Below are 17,664 nucleotides of genomic sequence, written 5' to 3' on the forward strand. Positions count from 1 at the left end.
GGTGGACACCCTGGCTTCAGAAAGTAAGTCCTGGCACATGTTTTGTTCATCCAGTAACTAAAGCGATGGATTAAAATTAGCACAACCCTTCCTCTAGATAGACTCGAACTAGTTGGTGACATCATTTGTTTTGTGCACAGGAAAAAATATAATACATGGCATATAGGGGTTTAACACTTTGCCCGTCACAATAGGTTAATGTTATTCATGTGTATGTACTGTAGGTGTAGGTGTGCAGCTCTATGAATACTGCACATCCCGACCTTCATTTTGTCAATTAGGTGCATGGTCAAGCTTGATCCACTTTTATTATACTTTATTCAAACTATACAGAACGTGTCTCTTGTTCATATCGGCAGATAAAAGTATTTCGGCGCCGAAAATGAAAAGGCGGCTCTGAAATGTCACCTGGCTAAAGTGCAAACACGTGGTGCAGCAGTAATTAGAGAAAGAGCAGATGGGGAAGCATCTATTGGAAGTGCTGCTGAAGTAATTAGTGTTTGCATTATGGATGATAATATCCCAGGCTCCATTTTCATTTGATTTCCATCAGCTAGGATAAGCATGAGCTCAACACATATTCTCTCTGTCTATCTTTCTCTCACACGCACACATCCACTCACGCTAAGTGGCCTCAATCTGAACCCTGTTTGAAGCGAGATTAATGCCGTCACCTTGTGCTTTCATCATCCGCACAGACTCCTGCAGCATCACCGCCATTTCCTTACATCTTGATCGGTCACATCCTAACCCCTCTGCACATCCCTCGGCCAAATCCGTTCACAGGTTGTCCTGCCTGCCCGCTATCACCCCATCTCTGACACCTTCGCTCGTTAATTATGCGTCCTCAGAGCTCCTGATGAATTCAATCTTGTAAATTACCAGCCCGCGATCTCGAAAATGCAAATGCACGTCGAGTGCTTACCTGGCGGCCAACAATGCGGCCCTCTTCCGTCCATCTGCAAATGAGGTCTCGGAGAAATTTGAATGTCATTAGACAGAATTAGCCTAACGAACACAATACACAACACGAGGATATATTGCCTGACACTCCAGATTCGAAAAAATCGGCTCCATAAATTAGCTTGTGTGTGTGTGTCGTGCCAGAATTATTATTCTCATGGGGATGACATTTACTTTGCATAAGTATTTACTCATCTTGAGCTTTTCCACAGGTTGGCATCGTGCTTCTATTTTTTTTTTTCTTTTTTTTAAGAATCTACCTATCAAAATCCCCAGAATTGAATTAACACTTTCGGAGATCATTAGATTCCAACTGATTCTGTATGAACTTAGGGTGTTAATTCAACCCTGGAGATTTTACTACATATACAGTATACAATACAATTAACCTAATCTGCATGTCTTTGGACCGTGGGAGGAAACCGGAGTAGCCAGAGGAAACAAGCATAAGGGAGAACATGCAAACGCTCACAGACAAATTTAACCTTTTTTTTTTTTTTTGCTGTTGTTGTTTGGTCCCTCCATATGTACGGCAAGGATACCCCCCACCCTCAGGATACAGTATATCAGTTGTTTCTATGGCAGTTTTGCAATTGTCATTCGCCAGGCAATTTGGCATGGCTTTGGACTGTGGGAGGTAACTTGGAGGAAACCCACCAAGCATGGGGAAACATGCAAATTCTGTGCACACAGACCATATTTGGGATTTGAACCCAGAAACTGGAGATGCAAGGCAACAGTGCTAACCACTACTCCACTGTGCTGCATATCTATCTATCTATCTATCTATCTATCTATCTATCTATCTATCTATCTATCCAATCATCCATCCATCTACCTCAAAAATTCTATCAATCTATAGAATTTATATATATATATATATATATATATATATATATATATATATATATATATCATTCTAAAAACTTTAAACTGAAATATTGAAAAATGGGATAAATGCAGAATTAGAACTTTCATTCTTTTTGGCAAATTATCATTATATACTGTATATTTTGGTAAATATAGTTGTGGTAAGAAATAGCTATATATTCTTGGGAGGATTTGAACTCTGGCTTTGCTGCCTTTTGGGAGCCACAACGCAGTTCAATATTTACAAAACTTCCCGTAACGTTTTTTTCCAAGTTCTACCATTTTTTTTTTCAGAAGAAGATTTTTTTCATTCAAAATCCCCTGAAAGACATCCTGCCTACAACTATATTTAAATGCTAATGTATTCATGGACAAACAAGTTTAATGTATGCATCTACAATAGGAAATGAATTATTTTGGTAATCAGTCTTCTCTACATCAATCTCTGTCTTATCATTTAAAATAGAACTCACTGACCAATAGCGTGTAAACGTGAGCCTCACACAAGGTCTATTGGGTTTTATTCTTTTGCCAGACTTTCTTCTGGTTGAAGACATTGATTAAGTTCATAGTTAAAAGGTGCGAATAAAGAAAATCAGTCAGGAGAAATTACAATGTACCATACATAACAGTTGAGTCCAGGTCTCATGAGGTTATTATGGGTGCATTAAAAGCTGGGACGACCAGTTGGACTTAACAATTTAACAGATGTTACTCATATGCTCAGGTAGTCAATGAGAGATGTAAGCGCCTGGTCATTGTCAAGGCTGAGTCACACCAAAAATAGCAGTGCAGAATAGATTTTAGCAGAAACTTTGTCTAGCTCTGACAAAACCCTTCAGCGAAAATGATTCATCCTTTCATCTTTTTACCCAGTGTAAAAATCCATGAAACGAAGACCTTTAATACTTAATTCAGGGAAAGAAAGCTTTGGTGATGGGGATGAACTGATTGAATATTCCAGTGCAAATATACTGTACATAATAAAAGTCTGGGGTTTTTTCTTTACCTTTGGCTGTATTAAAATTCTCAAGAATAGGAGTCCATTTGTTGATATCGTCAGAGAGAAGTTTGATGTTAGACAGCAGAGAGGAGTCGGCTAAGACCGACTGAACTTCTGTTAACGCCTTGGAGATGCTGTTGATGAAGAAATAATGAAGAGCATACATGAATTATGCAATAAAGGACATAATTCATGTACTAAATAAACAGCTAATGCAATACACACTTTTATACATGCAACGTTTTTGACCTCATTCTATCCAAGAGAAAGTCCAGGAACATTCGCACAAGTTTAGGTCCAGCTTCTTTTCCACCATCATCACACTGCTAAATTATATTTTATATAAAATATAATATAATAATAAATAATATATATATATATATATATATATATATATATATATATATATATATATATATATATATATATATATATGCATATTTATACATATGCAATTTTTTTCAATTACTTTGCACAAAAATATAATACAGCTTTTTGCCTATATTTTTGTATACATTATACTGTAAAATGTACATATATATATATATATATATATATATATATATATATATATATATATATATATATATGTATACACTAACAAGGGTTCTACTCCACAGTGCACTGCAGTAACTAAGTGCACAACCTGAAGAAGCATAATAGGCAACTTTTTTTTTTTAAGAAATAAAAATAGAACCAACACACACACACACACAAAATAAAAAATAGAACCAACACATGTGTTGCACATCACACCGCATTGTTACATCAAAGCAGAAAAAGATTCCACATGAGATCTGTACAGTCATACATTTAATAACGCTTTTATGATTCACTTTGTGTAAAAGCCCCACAACTGCAGGCACTCTGCACTCACCACATCTAATGAGAGGACTGGGATTGTGCGTCTCACTGCAGCTTATCAAAGTCAGGATTTTTAATCAATGGTGCCACTTTGATTTAAAGCACCCAAGGGCACTAAAGCCTGCAACCATTAAGCATTTGCTATCAAATTGTTGGATTTGTCGGTTTAGTCTGGTTCATAAACTGTATTGCTTTCAAATAATTTTTGAGTGTAAATCCAATTTTCCATCAAAAGCATTGCATAATGGAGCATTCCATCCTGTTCTTTTATGCATAATGTACAAAGACATGCAAAAAGTTTATACACACACCCATAGTTTTTTTGATAAGATGTACGCACTAAAACTTTGTTACATTCTTGAGCGAGTTCAGCTACTAAGCGATTATTAATACTTTTGTAGACTTTCATTAGCAGTTTTAAGGGCAGCAACTCACAAGGCCTACAGTAAGTTGACCAATTCCTGACCTCGTAAATAAAGGTGGAAAAGCATTACGGAAGTATTAGAGCACAGTGCAGTGATAAGACTCTTAGATGCAGTAGATCATTTGAATGGTGCAGTCCTGACCTTGCTCCAAGACATTTGCACATGTTTGAGCAATTAAAGGAGTTCCTGGGAGGCCAGTGTTGTGCTGAAGAAACTTTCTTTTTTGATGGCATATAAAATCCCGGTTTGACTTGAACGCCTCTAACTATTTACTTATTGCATGTTGCTGTACATGTACGGCACTAGTATTTGGTCACATGAGGTTCAAAGAACCTCCAAGAAATTTAACTTCAACACTGAGAACTTTTATAAAGGTTGAATTTTTACTAATAGCAGAGTTCATTCTGCTGTAGTACGATATAGACATACAGTACTGTAAAACATAAAATTCTATGTGTGTGTATATATATATCAAAAAATTTTATACTGTATATATATATGTATATATGGTCCATACAGTACATGGTCCATTCATATATTGCAATATATTAATAAAAAATATAAGCACTAGTTTTTTATATATGGAAATGCATTATTTAATATATGAATCAAATTTTTTGATTATTTCATAAATATAATAATATATGTATATATAAAATATATATAATATATTAAATTTTAAATATATCCGATCATTAGTAGTGACAATACTGGTTTATATACTATAGCATATAAAGTAATTAGACTAATTTTGTATTTTTTTCCATGTCCTTTGTGCCTTCTATTTGTCTTTGGCATGGAGAACCCAAAGCAGTTCATCTGCTGATCCAAGACATAACCTTTTCAGCCTCAATGCTACAAAAGTTTCATAGTAAGTCTAAATGATCCGTTTGATGAAAATGAAATCCATCGAGAATGTCTTTATTACAGTATTTGCACCAACAGAAAGCATACTGTACTGACATGGAGTCGTTGAAGTTGTTGACCTGACCGGGGCTCTCTCCAGGTGTTGGCTCAGCGATGCAAGGATTCTGGATGTTGCAGAACATGCCCTGTAACCATGGTAACAACCCAGCAGAGGGCATCGGCTTGTTGGGGTAATGGCCTGCATTAGGAGAGATATGTGCATTAGGAGAGGATGTCTAACCCATTATCATGCAATAAAATGGGTTTGTAATGAAAAGAAATTGATTTGACACTGGTGCGTGATTCATTTTGTAAGATTCGCACATCGTCTCTGATATATGGGATATCAGGTTTTATGCGATAAATAGATAAAAGTGGAGCAGCACTTACACTGGCCTTTGTAGACAGGCAGAGTGGTGGATCTCACCCACACCAGGATGAAAAACAGGAACAGAGGCCATATTAGCTCGATTATCAATCGCAACTGTAGAAGAGGAAGAAGGATTTTTTAAAGAAAAAATTGACAGAGGAACAGTGACATTTTAATCTTTGAAAGCAGTCTCCAATACCAGGTTGCACCTTTTTAAAACGACTTCAAGTGCAATAAAATTGCTGCAGTTTTAGGTAGAAGGTGTCATCATAGTACGCTCTGTCTGTGCTGCTACCGCAACAGCTCTGTTCCTCTACTTTTACACCTGCTTCAAGTACTTTTCAATGCTTTTCATGCCAAGTGCCATTTTACCAATTAACTGGTGAAGACACACCAAAGAAGGAAGGGGAGGAATAGAAACTGAGAAATGCTCACTTACTTGCCACATGGCACATCATTTTCTTTTCAGTGTGGCTTAGACACGGATTCCCAGACTATATTTGGTTGGGATAATGAAATACTTTGGAGTAATGTGCCTAATTCCCATGAAAAAAAAAAAAACGATTGTACAAGTCGACCAAAAAAATTATGTTTGTACTGTATACAGAGAGATACAGTATATAACCTCTTAACCTCTTACTACAAATCTCTTATATGCGTTAGGCAGGGTTCAAATCAGGGTACCTTTGAAATGCTTATGGCTTATGATTTAAATAATTTTCATACTCATCAGACCATTTATTAAAGCCTGGTGTCTTGTGGTGGGGGTGAGGTCATGCTGGAATAGAGCACTCAGATCAAGGATAGAAACATTTCATAGTAGAATAAATGTAACCAGTCAGAAGAGTTAGATATCTGTATGTACGTAATGGACTTAAACTATGGAATAACACAACTTTTATTTTTCACCTTGCTACTTATAAAAACAAACAGAAAAACAAATGCATATACAGTAGATATTCTTCTTCTTTGTCTTTCGGCTGTTCCCTTTCAGGGGTCGCCACAGCGAATCATCTGCCTCCATCTAACCATCTTCTCTCACCCCAACTAACTTCATGTCCTCTCTCACTGCATCCATAAATCTCCTCTTTGGTCTTCCTCTAGACCTCCTGCCTGGCAGTTCCAACCTCAGCATCCTTCTACCAATATATTCACCATCTCTCCTCTGAACATGTCCAAACCACCTCAATCTGGCCTCTCTGACTTTATCTCCAAAACATCTAACATGGGTTGTCCCTCTGATGAACTCATTCTTGATCCTATCCATCCTTGTCACTCCCAAGGAGAACATCAACATCTTCAGCTCTGCTACCTCCAACTCTGCCTCCTGTCTTTTCTTCAGCGCCACTGTCTCTAAGCCGTAGAGCATCGCTGGTCTCACCACTATCCTGTACACCTTTCCTTTCATTCTCGCTGATACTCTTTTATCGCACAACACACCTGAAACTTTTCTCCACCCATTCCAACCTGCCTGTACCCGCCTCTTCACCTCCTTTCCACACTCTCCATTGCTCTGGACTGTTGACCCTAAGTACTTAAAATCCTCTTTACCTCTGCTCCCTGTATCCTCACCGTTCCTCTTGGGTTCCTCTCATTCACACACATGTATTCTGTCTTACTGCGGCTAACCTTAATTCCTCTGCTTTCCAGAGCATACCTCCACCTCTCCAAATTTTCTTCCACCTGTTCCCTGCTCTCGCAACAAAGCACAGATACAGTAGATATCCATAGGGATTAAAAAAAAAAAGTTGCTGTTAGTCTTTCGGCGGCTTCTGTTACGGGGTTGCCACAGCAGACCATCCAAAACTTGCCGCAGGTTTTATGGATTTCCTGACGCAACCCTCCAGGCTTTGGACAGGCACTGTATCCAGTGGCTGGTGTGTGGGCATTGGCTGGAAGGCCCCAGCAACTATGACATCAGCCTATTACTGTATGTGATAGAGTGTGAAGGGCCTTCTTGTTCTGGTCTTCTTGTTTTGGTCATAACATGCTCAAAATGTGCTAATGTGATCTGTACAGGTTAAACTTTAGGCAGATATCTAAGTACTACAGAAGTTAAATTAAATTTCGTCCAGTGGTCGAATTTGAGCCATGCCCCCAGTTTGAGGCATGTGCAGTACGCTGTCAAAACCTGCAATTTGTAATCTGGCACATAACTGCTCATAACATCACTTCCACTTAACATTTAGATTTCACTCAACTTCAGGCAAATGCAGAAGGACTGGCGAAGTTTGATTAAATTCATGCATGATGTTGTGACAAATGCTGGCTAGACAGACATACACACATACAGATATATTATTATTATTATTATTATTATTATTATTAATATTACCCTTTTTTTTTTCTTTTTTCCTCTTCCTATCTTTCTCTGCAGCAAATACTTACTTTCTTTGTATTCTTGCATACTTACTTAATAAACTGAGTCTAATTTGTTGTATTTTATACTTTTTCATTCACTTTGAGCCTGAACACAGTCAGTATGTACACTATGAACACAATAACAAGGAATTGACCTTAAAGGTCATATACTTCCAGCACATGACAACTAGCAAACAGTCATGTCAGGCATAGTACAATGACCAGGAACAACCAACTACAGTACAAAGGTTCCCTAAAAGTCATTGCATACGGTTCCTATTTACATCCCTAGGACATTATCAGGGATGATCCCCGAACGTCCGCGAGACGTACTGTATTCAGGACCAAAAATATACATAGCAAGACCATATTCTCATCTGTATTTGGTGCCTCTTTTTTCTGTGGATAGCTGTGGTACTACTCAGGATTCGAAAGTAAATCTCCAGATGATGGGGTAAACTCTTTTTGCCTTTGAGAGCAAGAGGGAAGAGTTCCCTGAAGGTTAGATTTATGTCTTATTTGGAACACTATAATGTCCAGAACCAAGATAGGACCTTTAGGGATGTTCCTGTAGGGACTAAATTTATGAAAGTTCCCTGAATGAATGTCCGGAGTACAGCCTGTCTGCTAGAACCACATCGGTTGACCTAACATAAAAAAATATTGTATTGTTTCGTATTGCTTTTGGAGTAAACATAATAATAATAATAATAATAATAATAACAAAAGACTAATGACAACTGCTAAAAATTTATTAAATTAAAAATCATTTAAGTTTGTAATAGCAATTCCACTCTATGTTGTCTATTATTATTAGTGGTGGTGGTTCTACTAATTATAAGTAGAAGAAAATGATAAAGCAATCCCTCTTCCTTTTTCTTTTTTTTTCTGCTGTCTTGCACAGGATTTGCTGAAACCACTAACCATTCACACATTTTCATAAATGCGCATAAGCAACAGCATGGAACATTCTCCATGTAAAACGTTCTAATATAATACAGTTTTGCTTTTGTAACCGCGACCGACTAAAACCTTTGCACCTGTAAATGCTCCTCATGGGTGTGATTAAGCCGCTACATAGGCCCTTCCACCTCTTAAACGTTCCTTGCAGAGTTGCATTTCAGCCGGAGGGTTAATTGGTAAACAAGATGCAAACGTGAGGTGATTGCCCAAAGATCTAGCGATTCATCACTGCCGCGGTTGACCTCCCGCCTGCCCGGTGAAATCTATTATTTATGTTTGGCATGGTTCAGTATGAAAAAAGACAATGCGGGAATCTTGCAGGCCCTTAAAATATAAGGTATGAAAGGATCTTCTTTATTTGCACATTTACATTCGACGTTACTAAAGATTTTATAGCTGAATCAGAGTATGGAATATGTGGGAGGACTGAAAGGGCAGCAAATTCAAGGTTGACTTTAGCAGAAAGTGTACAACACAACAAAAATACAAAAGAGTAAGAACAAGAGTAAAAAGATCCTGAAAAGGAGATAATAATAATAATAATAATAATAATAATAATAATAATAATAATAATAATAATTATTATTAAAACTGTGCAGCAAAACACTCCTAATAATAATAATAATAATAATAATAATAATAATATTTATTATTATTATAGTTATTATTATTATTTTCATTATTATTAAAGTTATTATACCTATAATAATACAAATTATTATTATTATTATTATTATTATTATTATTATTGTTATTATTATTATTATTATGAAAGTTTTATAACTATCATAATACAAATTATTATTATTATTATTATTATTATTATTATTATTATTAGGAGTGTTTTGCTGCACAAAATCAAACTATATTATTAAATATATTTAAATATTATTACAATAATTATAATATCCTTCAACCTGGACTTGCATTTTGATAATCAGTTCTGTGGTGGTGTGACTAATTACGTCTCGCATTGTCTCTTGCACACACTACTCCATCATTATTTTTTTCTACAACAACATGCTCCATTGTGCTTTATTAACAAATTAATGGATTAACGATAATGTGTTTCACCAAAGTGCAGATTCGGAACACTGGATGGTACGAGGCGTCTTAAAAATGTCACGATTCAGTAACATTTATATCAGCAGCAGAGAAGATTTAGCCGAAACATTTGCTCGTCTCTGTAGTGTGTTGTACGAGCTTAGGAAATGAACATTCCTGCACACTTGCAGAATCTTTACACAAATACTGCTGGGCTTGTTGACAAAATGGCAGATTTAATAGGATGAAAGGAGCGACAATTCTTCCAAATCACATAAAGCTCGATTTCGAAGGCTCACTCGGGAGTGCCTAATGGAGTTGTAAGCTCCGAGGCTCTTCATCCTCTCACTGGTGGTGTTTTGTCATCTGCTGGTGAAAGCTTTCTTTCATCCCTCCTGTCTTCTATTCTCCTGCCTAATCCCTTCACCTCTCCACCTGCGTGGCTATTCTGCGGAAATTTCTCAATAAAGTGGCAAGGGGGGGGGGGGGGGGGATGGACTCATCGAACAGAAAATATAAGACATGAAAAACTAGAATGCGATAATTCGCTCAGGAGAAAGACCCTGTTAGTGTTATGATTGAGGGAAATAAGAGATAATAGCACATGGATTGCTGTGTAGTGACTAAAATTGACAAATAAAATGAAAACCAAGCCGTGATCCATGAGGCTACTTTGTGATTTTTTTAAAGATCAAGCTGTGTGCGTCTGTCAAAAGCATCCTGGAAAAGCCTTGTGAAGAAATATTTAGTACTACTATGGACGTTTACAAAACTATTTATAAAAAAAAAAAAAAAAAAGGACGTGCTTGTGGGAAATAAACGAGAGAATTAGAATTTTAAATGATTTTTACTTAACTTTTTTTATATTACAGCAATTTGTCAATGTTAAAATTTTTAATACTGTATGTACTGTACTGTAGTTACGCTAATGTACTGTTATGGAAGACCGGTATAACAAATTAACTCCCCAAAAGGAACCTGAACATTAGATAATGTTGTCATGTACTTGTAATTGCGTTGCATCATCCAAAATCTAAAAATGTCTTTAAAAGATGGAATGACTTTAATAATTAAATAATGTTCATAATGTTCGCTTAACATTATCACCAGCGGTGGAAGCTAATTAAGCACATTTGCCAAATGAATGTACTTAAGTACATAATTCATGTTTATTAGCTTTTTATAAGTATTTTCAGTAGAGGACACTTTTTACTTTTGCTCCACTAAATCATACCACAAATATCTTTAATTTCTACTTTTCGGCATGACATTGCATTACATGACCACACTGGTGGATAGTACTGTATTTGAAGCAAGAATACCTGCTCATTTGCCTTCCCTCCATGAGTCATGGAACAGTGTAGCAGGTGTTTTGAATTAGAAATGGATACAGTTGCAGTTAGTGACAAAAGAGTGCATTTACACACTGATACATGAATAAATTTGAACATGAGTACTATTGTACGCTTACTTAAACGGAAATGGTGGAATGCTAAAGTAATATGTTAACATATATAATTATTATAAATGTACTATAATATAAATATTATACATATATAATTATTATAATTTGCAACATATAGTAAAACCCACAATACTACATTAACATTGCCACAATGTTTTTTTTTTTTTCCACTTAAGCTAAATTCCCTGCTTGGTCCTGTTCAATGTTTTACCGCGGCTATGAGTCTCATCACCGTATTGTGCTAAAGTCTTTTGTTAATGTTAACTGCTTTTCTACCTTCATTCACAAAAAAAAGTCCTGGTTTGACCTGAACGCCCCTCATATCAGAATTAGCCAGTAATTTTAATGACAGAAAAAATTATTCAGCACCTAGTGACCATTTCAACAACTATGTAGTATTAAACAACATAATGAACCTCCTGTTGTGTTTTGCACTTCAACAATATATATATTTTAATTTTATGTTTATTTTTATATTTTACTATACTGTGCTGCCATGGTTTTACTGGAATAAAAACTTGTTGCAAAATAATTAAAAATGATCTAGCTTTCCTTCTGACCTTCCCCTACTGCTACAGTGTGGTCATAAACTGTTGTAAGCCACTGTAGATCTATTTATAAGGCCTTTTTGTATAATTAATTAGAACAGCTCCTCGACTGTAATACTGAGGTGAGGCAGTAAAGTTTTACTCTACATTTACCAGTACTTTAATTGATAATACTTGCCTAAATGTTTTTCCATAAAACAATATCCTATATATTTATTTATTTATTTATTTATTTTTATTTATAATACAGCTTTTTGTTTTTTCAGCTTTCAGCATCTGCAATACATTATTATACAGTACACCAATCAGCCATAACATTAAAACCATCTCGATTTTCGGTTTCGTTGCGACAGCTCTGACACTCTGACACCACTGATGAGGGTTGCAGGGTGGGACCTCCATGGATCTGACTCATCCATGGGTGCACAATCGGACAAGCAGCAGGGCTGTACAGTATTAGAGGCTGAACATACAGTACAGTAAGTAAATGTTGTTTACGTACCTCTTAAATTTCCGAAACTTGTTTATTATTTTAGTTATTCCTAGAATGTCATCTCAAATGTACAGCTTGGGTTATTCCTATTGTTTTGCCAGGTCAAACCAAACTGTATTCCATACTACTACTTAATCAGCACTTGCAAAACCTCGACTGTCTACTGTGACCATTTTACATTTACATTTAGGCAGACGCTCTTATTCAGAGCGACTTACAAAAAGTACTTTGAAGTTTCCGTCACTGGATTGATACTTACAGTATACCGGGTTACTAGGTTACTGACTACAGTAAGTGCCATCAGTCAAACACAATTGGCAAGAGGTTTTTTCTTCTTCTTCTTCTTTAGGGGGGGATTAGTCCAAGTATTGAAAAAACTGATACGTCTTGAGTCATTGTTTAAAAATCGTCAAAGACTCTACTGTATGGACATCTAGAGGAATTTCATTCCACGTGGGTGTCAGAACAAAAAAAGTGTCTGGATGAATGTCTTCCTCGATCCCTGGGAGATGGTGGAACGAGGCGAGCAGTGCTGGAGGATCGAAGGGAACGTGGTGCGGTGCGTGGTGTAATTAGAGTAGATACTGTGTATTTGATACATCCTAATACTGTAAATTTTATTTCTACAGTAGTAATACACGATACACAGTTCTGTAAGGTAGGTAATACCTACAGATTTACAGTGTAGTCAATAACAGAAGATAAAAATAAAATGGAACAGTACAATAAAGGTTTTGACTAAATCTATTAAAAGTATTTTTTTTTTTCGTTGATGCTGCAGGAAGCTCAGACTAAGCAGACACATAATACACAGATTTATTCCTTGTTATTTTTGCCAGCTGGTTGTCTGTGTCAGCATGAAGTCGGAGATATGATATGTTTTAACTCCAAACACCATGTGGTGTGGAGCATTTGTGAAAATTTCCCAGTGCTAACATTGCTGCCTCCCACTGCTCGCAGATCATAATTAAGTCACACAAGTAACAAAGCCTAGCAAAAAAAAAAAACAGGCAAAGCTTAAACAGTTTATTTATTGTATTTCATGTCTGATTACTTTAACCACTTTTGATTTTTTTAACCAGACCTACTGTATTTGTGTGTCAATATAAGAAATTCTATTTAGTTCGTCATAAATGACTAGCTTCATAGTTTAAAATGTATTTTTCTTTGTACTGTAAATCAGCAATGATTTACCAAGTATTTATTTATTTATTTATTAATGATAGTAAGTAAGTATCACTAGGTGTTCAAGTCAAACTGGGACTTTTTATGCAATTTAACCGAACACAGTTATAAGACTAGGTGGCACCTGGCTTAGCACTGCCACCTAGCACCTTTAGGTCCTGGGTTCGATTCCCACCCCGGGTCTGTGTGCATGGAGCATGTTCTCCCCGTGCTTGGTGGGTTTCCTCCAGGTGCTCCGGTTTCCTCTCACAGTCCAAAGACATGCAGATTAGGCTAACTGCCGTTCCCAAATTACCTGTAGTGTGTGAATGAGTGTGAGGATTGGCACCCCGTACCCCGCCTTGTGCAATAAGTCACCTGGGATAAAATCCAGACCCCCACATCTTTATTGTTATATATATATATATATATATATATATATATATATATATATATATATATATATATATATATAATTACCCCAGCATTTCACCAGTACTTGGATACTAAAAGAGTAGAAAATTTTCTTTCTAGCTATACAACAACAGCTTTACAGCTGCACTTTGTTTAAAGGTAGTCTAGTGTGTCAACACTGTCATTAACTGTTTTTAACTGACCACTGCTCCTTCCCTGAACGTGGGGCAGCTTGATTCCTGCCCTCTATTAGTCCTTAGTGCAATTGCCATTCGGGTCATAACACTGACCACAATTAATCATGCGATATTAATTATATCAAGGTAAACGGTCTTACTTAGTAATACCACATCAAGATGTGTGGCCAAATCAATGGAACATCATCTTATGTCGAAGAGTTGGCCTTTTTTAATTGCTGATCTTTGAAAGCAACAAGTTTCGTTGTCGGAAACAAATTTATCCTATCAACAAGTTTCCCTTGATAAAACACCCTATAACTTAATAAAATGTGGGATTTACAGTACTGTGCAAAAGGCTTGGGCCACTCCCAATTTCTTCAATTTAAATAATATGAACTTCAATGAAAGAAATGGAAACTAATGTTTTACTGCAACAGGATGCAAAATCCTTAAAGATACTTTTTTTTTTTTTTTTCATTTAACAATCAGCAGCAACCTCATTTTCCCTCTCGTCTGTTCCACCCACTCATCATTCAGCATCAGCAGGATACTAATCACCGGCTCATCATCTACACCTGTTTCCTACTGGTTCATGTCTTAAATTAGAGGTTTTTACTGCATGCTTAAATGATTTATAGGTTACTGTGCAGTTTAACAAACAAACAACATATTTCTGATACTGGTCGACTAAACTGAAAATGGGAGACAAAAAGTTCTTTAAAATTGCACTAAAAATACTAAGAAGTTCTGCCGCTTTGGACGCAAAATACTGTATAAAGGAGGGGGGTCAAGACTTATGCACAGTACTGTATATACAGTACTGTAGATGTCATACTTGGCAATATTCAAGTTTCTAGGTGGTGAGAGTTTAACCTTCATTCAATATTAAAAGAAAGTAAATAAGTTCTACCACGTTCTCCTTAAAGCACTGTTGCCATGGCAACAACTAGTAATGCTAACAGATGTTAATGTCTATTGCTGTTAAATGTCATTGTCATTAAAATGGAACATTCCTTCATTCTGCTGGTAGGAAACTTGATGAAGAGACTTGATAAGACAACATCAGTGGCAGCATTGCTTTCACTAGCAGTAAATAAATATCTTCATCACTGATGGAAGACAAAAAAAATTAATAAAAAAAAAATGCATTTTGTACAGCATGTCACATATTGCTTCAGTTTCGTTTTTATTTTTGGACAGAATTCTCTGTTGCATCTGTCATAGGAAATGTGTTGATATGTATTGAAATTTTCTTTATATTCAGTTCATATTCTTTATATCTTAGCAGAAGGTTTAGAGGTTAGTGCATCTTTTCAGTCAGTCAATAGTGATATCCCATGTCGTGGCATCATTAAAGATTTTTTCCACAGATAAAAATATTTCTGTGACTTTTTTTGGCGGAAATTGTATTTTCATAGCAATAGCTAAGAGAGAGAGGAAGGGAATAGAGCAATGTGAGTTGTGCCGTAAATAGGAATGAAAGTCAGTACTGTAGGATTAGAATGTGTCGGAATTCAAAAAGATTTTTTTTTTCTTTACATACTTTATTAAAGAGAAATTTTATCAGAAGACCAAGTCAGATTTCTACTCTATTTATTATTTTTAGCTATTTACAGTACTGTATGTTAGAAATTTTAAATAATCCTGCTTTAACTCTGACTGCAACAAAGCACTAAAACTGGAGACTCCTTCCGTAAATGCAACTGTCACCATTTCAACAATTATTAATTGGGTTTTTAATCTTTGTGCACATCCTTTACAGATATCATAAATCATCCAGTCTTTCCTGGACTCCAACAAATACGTTTTCTTAGGAAAGTCTCCCACTTTCATGTCAGGAGTAAAATAAATTAGCTTGAATAATAAATATGCTTGTGTGCAGCCACTGTAGACGAGGGAACATCCAAATTTATTACCCACGATCACCTGCTTGTTCCGGTCCGGCTCTGTATTTCCGAACCAAATCGCAGACTGTGCTGAGATTATGTTGAAATAGATGCAGGCGTAAGAAATTTGCTAATGCAAATCTTTACCTAATAGCCTAGACAGCGCGCACACAGACACACACACACACACACTTTTCTCAACTGATGACTGATGCTAACATCAGCAAACATTAGCACTGCACCCTGCCGTGGCCCACTGTACATCATTAGGATTGCATTAGCCAGGTGGGAAACAGAGGCAGATGAGCAGCTAAGACAAGATGGCTAAGATAATGATACAGCTCTTGAGAACTGGCTCTGCTAAACATCCTTAAAGTGCTAACAGGGTCTATAATCTGCTGTCAACCCTGAATCCTTAATAATGAAGACTTGCGATGAAACTGAATATAAATACATCGTTTGGAATAAACAGATAATAGGTTTACAGCAGATATTTACAGATCAAGCTTAACATCATGACCACTAAGAGGTAATGTGAGTACCATTGATTATCTCGGTACAGTGGCATTTGGAAGTGAGTGGGATATATAAGCCAGCAAGTAAACATTTTGCCCCTGAAGTCGATGTGTTGGAAGCAGGAAAAATGGGCAAGCGTAAGGATCTGAGCAACTTTGACAGAGGTTTCAGAACTTTGACATCAGATAGTGGTGGCTTGATACTGAGACAGAGCAACCCTATAGGAAGTAGGAAATACGATAAGAAGAAGGCAAGCCGGCAAACGCAGTGTGATACCTAAGTATTGTTGCTGACCAAGTAGAGGACATGTTCATGGAGACAGTATAATCTGATTGAGGAGTGGTGGCTCAAATGGTTAAAGCCTTAGGTTACTGATTCTAAGGTAAGAGGTTTCAATTCCAAGCATTGCCAATTTGCCAGTGTTGAGACCTTGAGTGCTCCAGGGTCACTACAGTATATCCTGGCTGACCCGACACTCTGACCCCAGCTTCAGATCCTATCTGGGATATGCAGATACACCATATGGTATTGGGCCAAACATGTTAATTATTGATTTCAGTTTCAATCAGATCCCTTATCCCCAGTGAATGCTTCTGCATATCAAGACATCTTGGACAACGCTCTGCTTCCAACTTTGTGGCAACAGTTTGGGGGAAGGCTCTTTTTTATTTCAACATGACTGTTCCCCACTGCACAAAGCAAGGATTATAAAGACATGGTTTAATGAGTTCGGTTCGGTTGATGAGTTCCCTGACTTTAACCCAATTGAGCACCTTTGGGAAGAACCGGAATGGAAATTGTGAGCCTTCTTGTCCAACATCAGTGCCTGACTTGATAAATGCTCTACAGAATGAATTGGCACAAATCTCCACAGAAACACTGCAAAACCTTGTGAACAGTCTTCCAAGAAAAATTAGAAGCTGTTATAACTGCAAAAGGGGGACCAACTCCATATTGAAGTATTGATGTATTTGGATACAATGTTGTTGCAGGTTTGGCCAAATACTTGTGTCCATATAGTCTATGTGACAAATGTACTGTAATAATTAAGGTTCATGTTGTTAAGTAAGTTGTTGACCTGGCCTTTAAATTCTCCAGATCCCAATCCAATTGAGCATCTGTGGGATGCGCTAAAAAAACAAGTGGGGGTAGCAGCTTGCAACTTACAAAACCTATAGTATCTACTGCTGACGGGCTGGTGCCAGATTGCACAGCACACCTTCAAAGATC

General features: G+C 36.6%; 1 protein-coding gene across 3 annotated transcripts in view; it reads right to left on the reverse strand.

Moving 5' to 3' along the window:
- The window catches only part of LOC128508408 (phospholipid-transporting ATPase ABCA1), a 171,701-nt gene that overhangs the window by 130,476 nt on the left and 23,561 nt on the right, over positions 1 to 17,664 (reverse strand). For all 3 annotated transcript variants that reach the window (XM_053479743.1, XM_053479742.1, XM_053479741.1), the window contains exons 3-5: positions 5,422 to 5,515; positions 5,089 to 5,230; positions 2,843 to 2,970 (exon numbers count right to left, since the gene is read on the reverse strand). In XM_053479743.1, coding sequence (XP_053335718.1) covers positions 2,843 to 2,970; positions 5,089 to 5,230; positions 5,422 to 5,515 — 364 coding nt within the window. The remainder of the gene's footprint in view (positions 1 to 2,842; positions 2,971 to 5,088; positions 5,231 to 5,421; positions 5,516 to 17,664) is intronic.

The sequence above is a fragment of the Clarias gariepinus genome, chromosome 20, assembly GCF_024256425.1.
Source record: "Clarias gariepinus isolate MV-2021 ecotype Netherlands chromosome 20, CGAR_prim_01v2, whole genome shotgun sequence".
Classification (NCBI taxonomy): Eukaryota; Metazoa; Chordata; class Actinopteri; order Siluriformes; family Clariidae; genus Clarias; species Clarias gariepinus.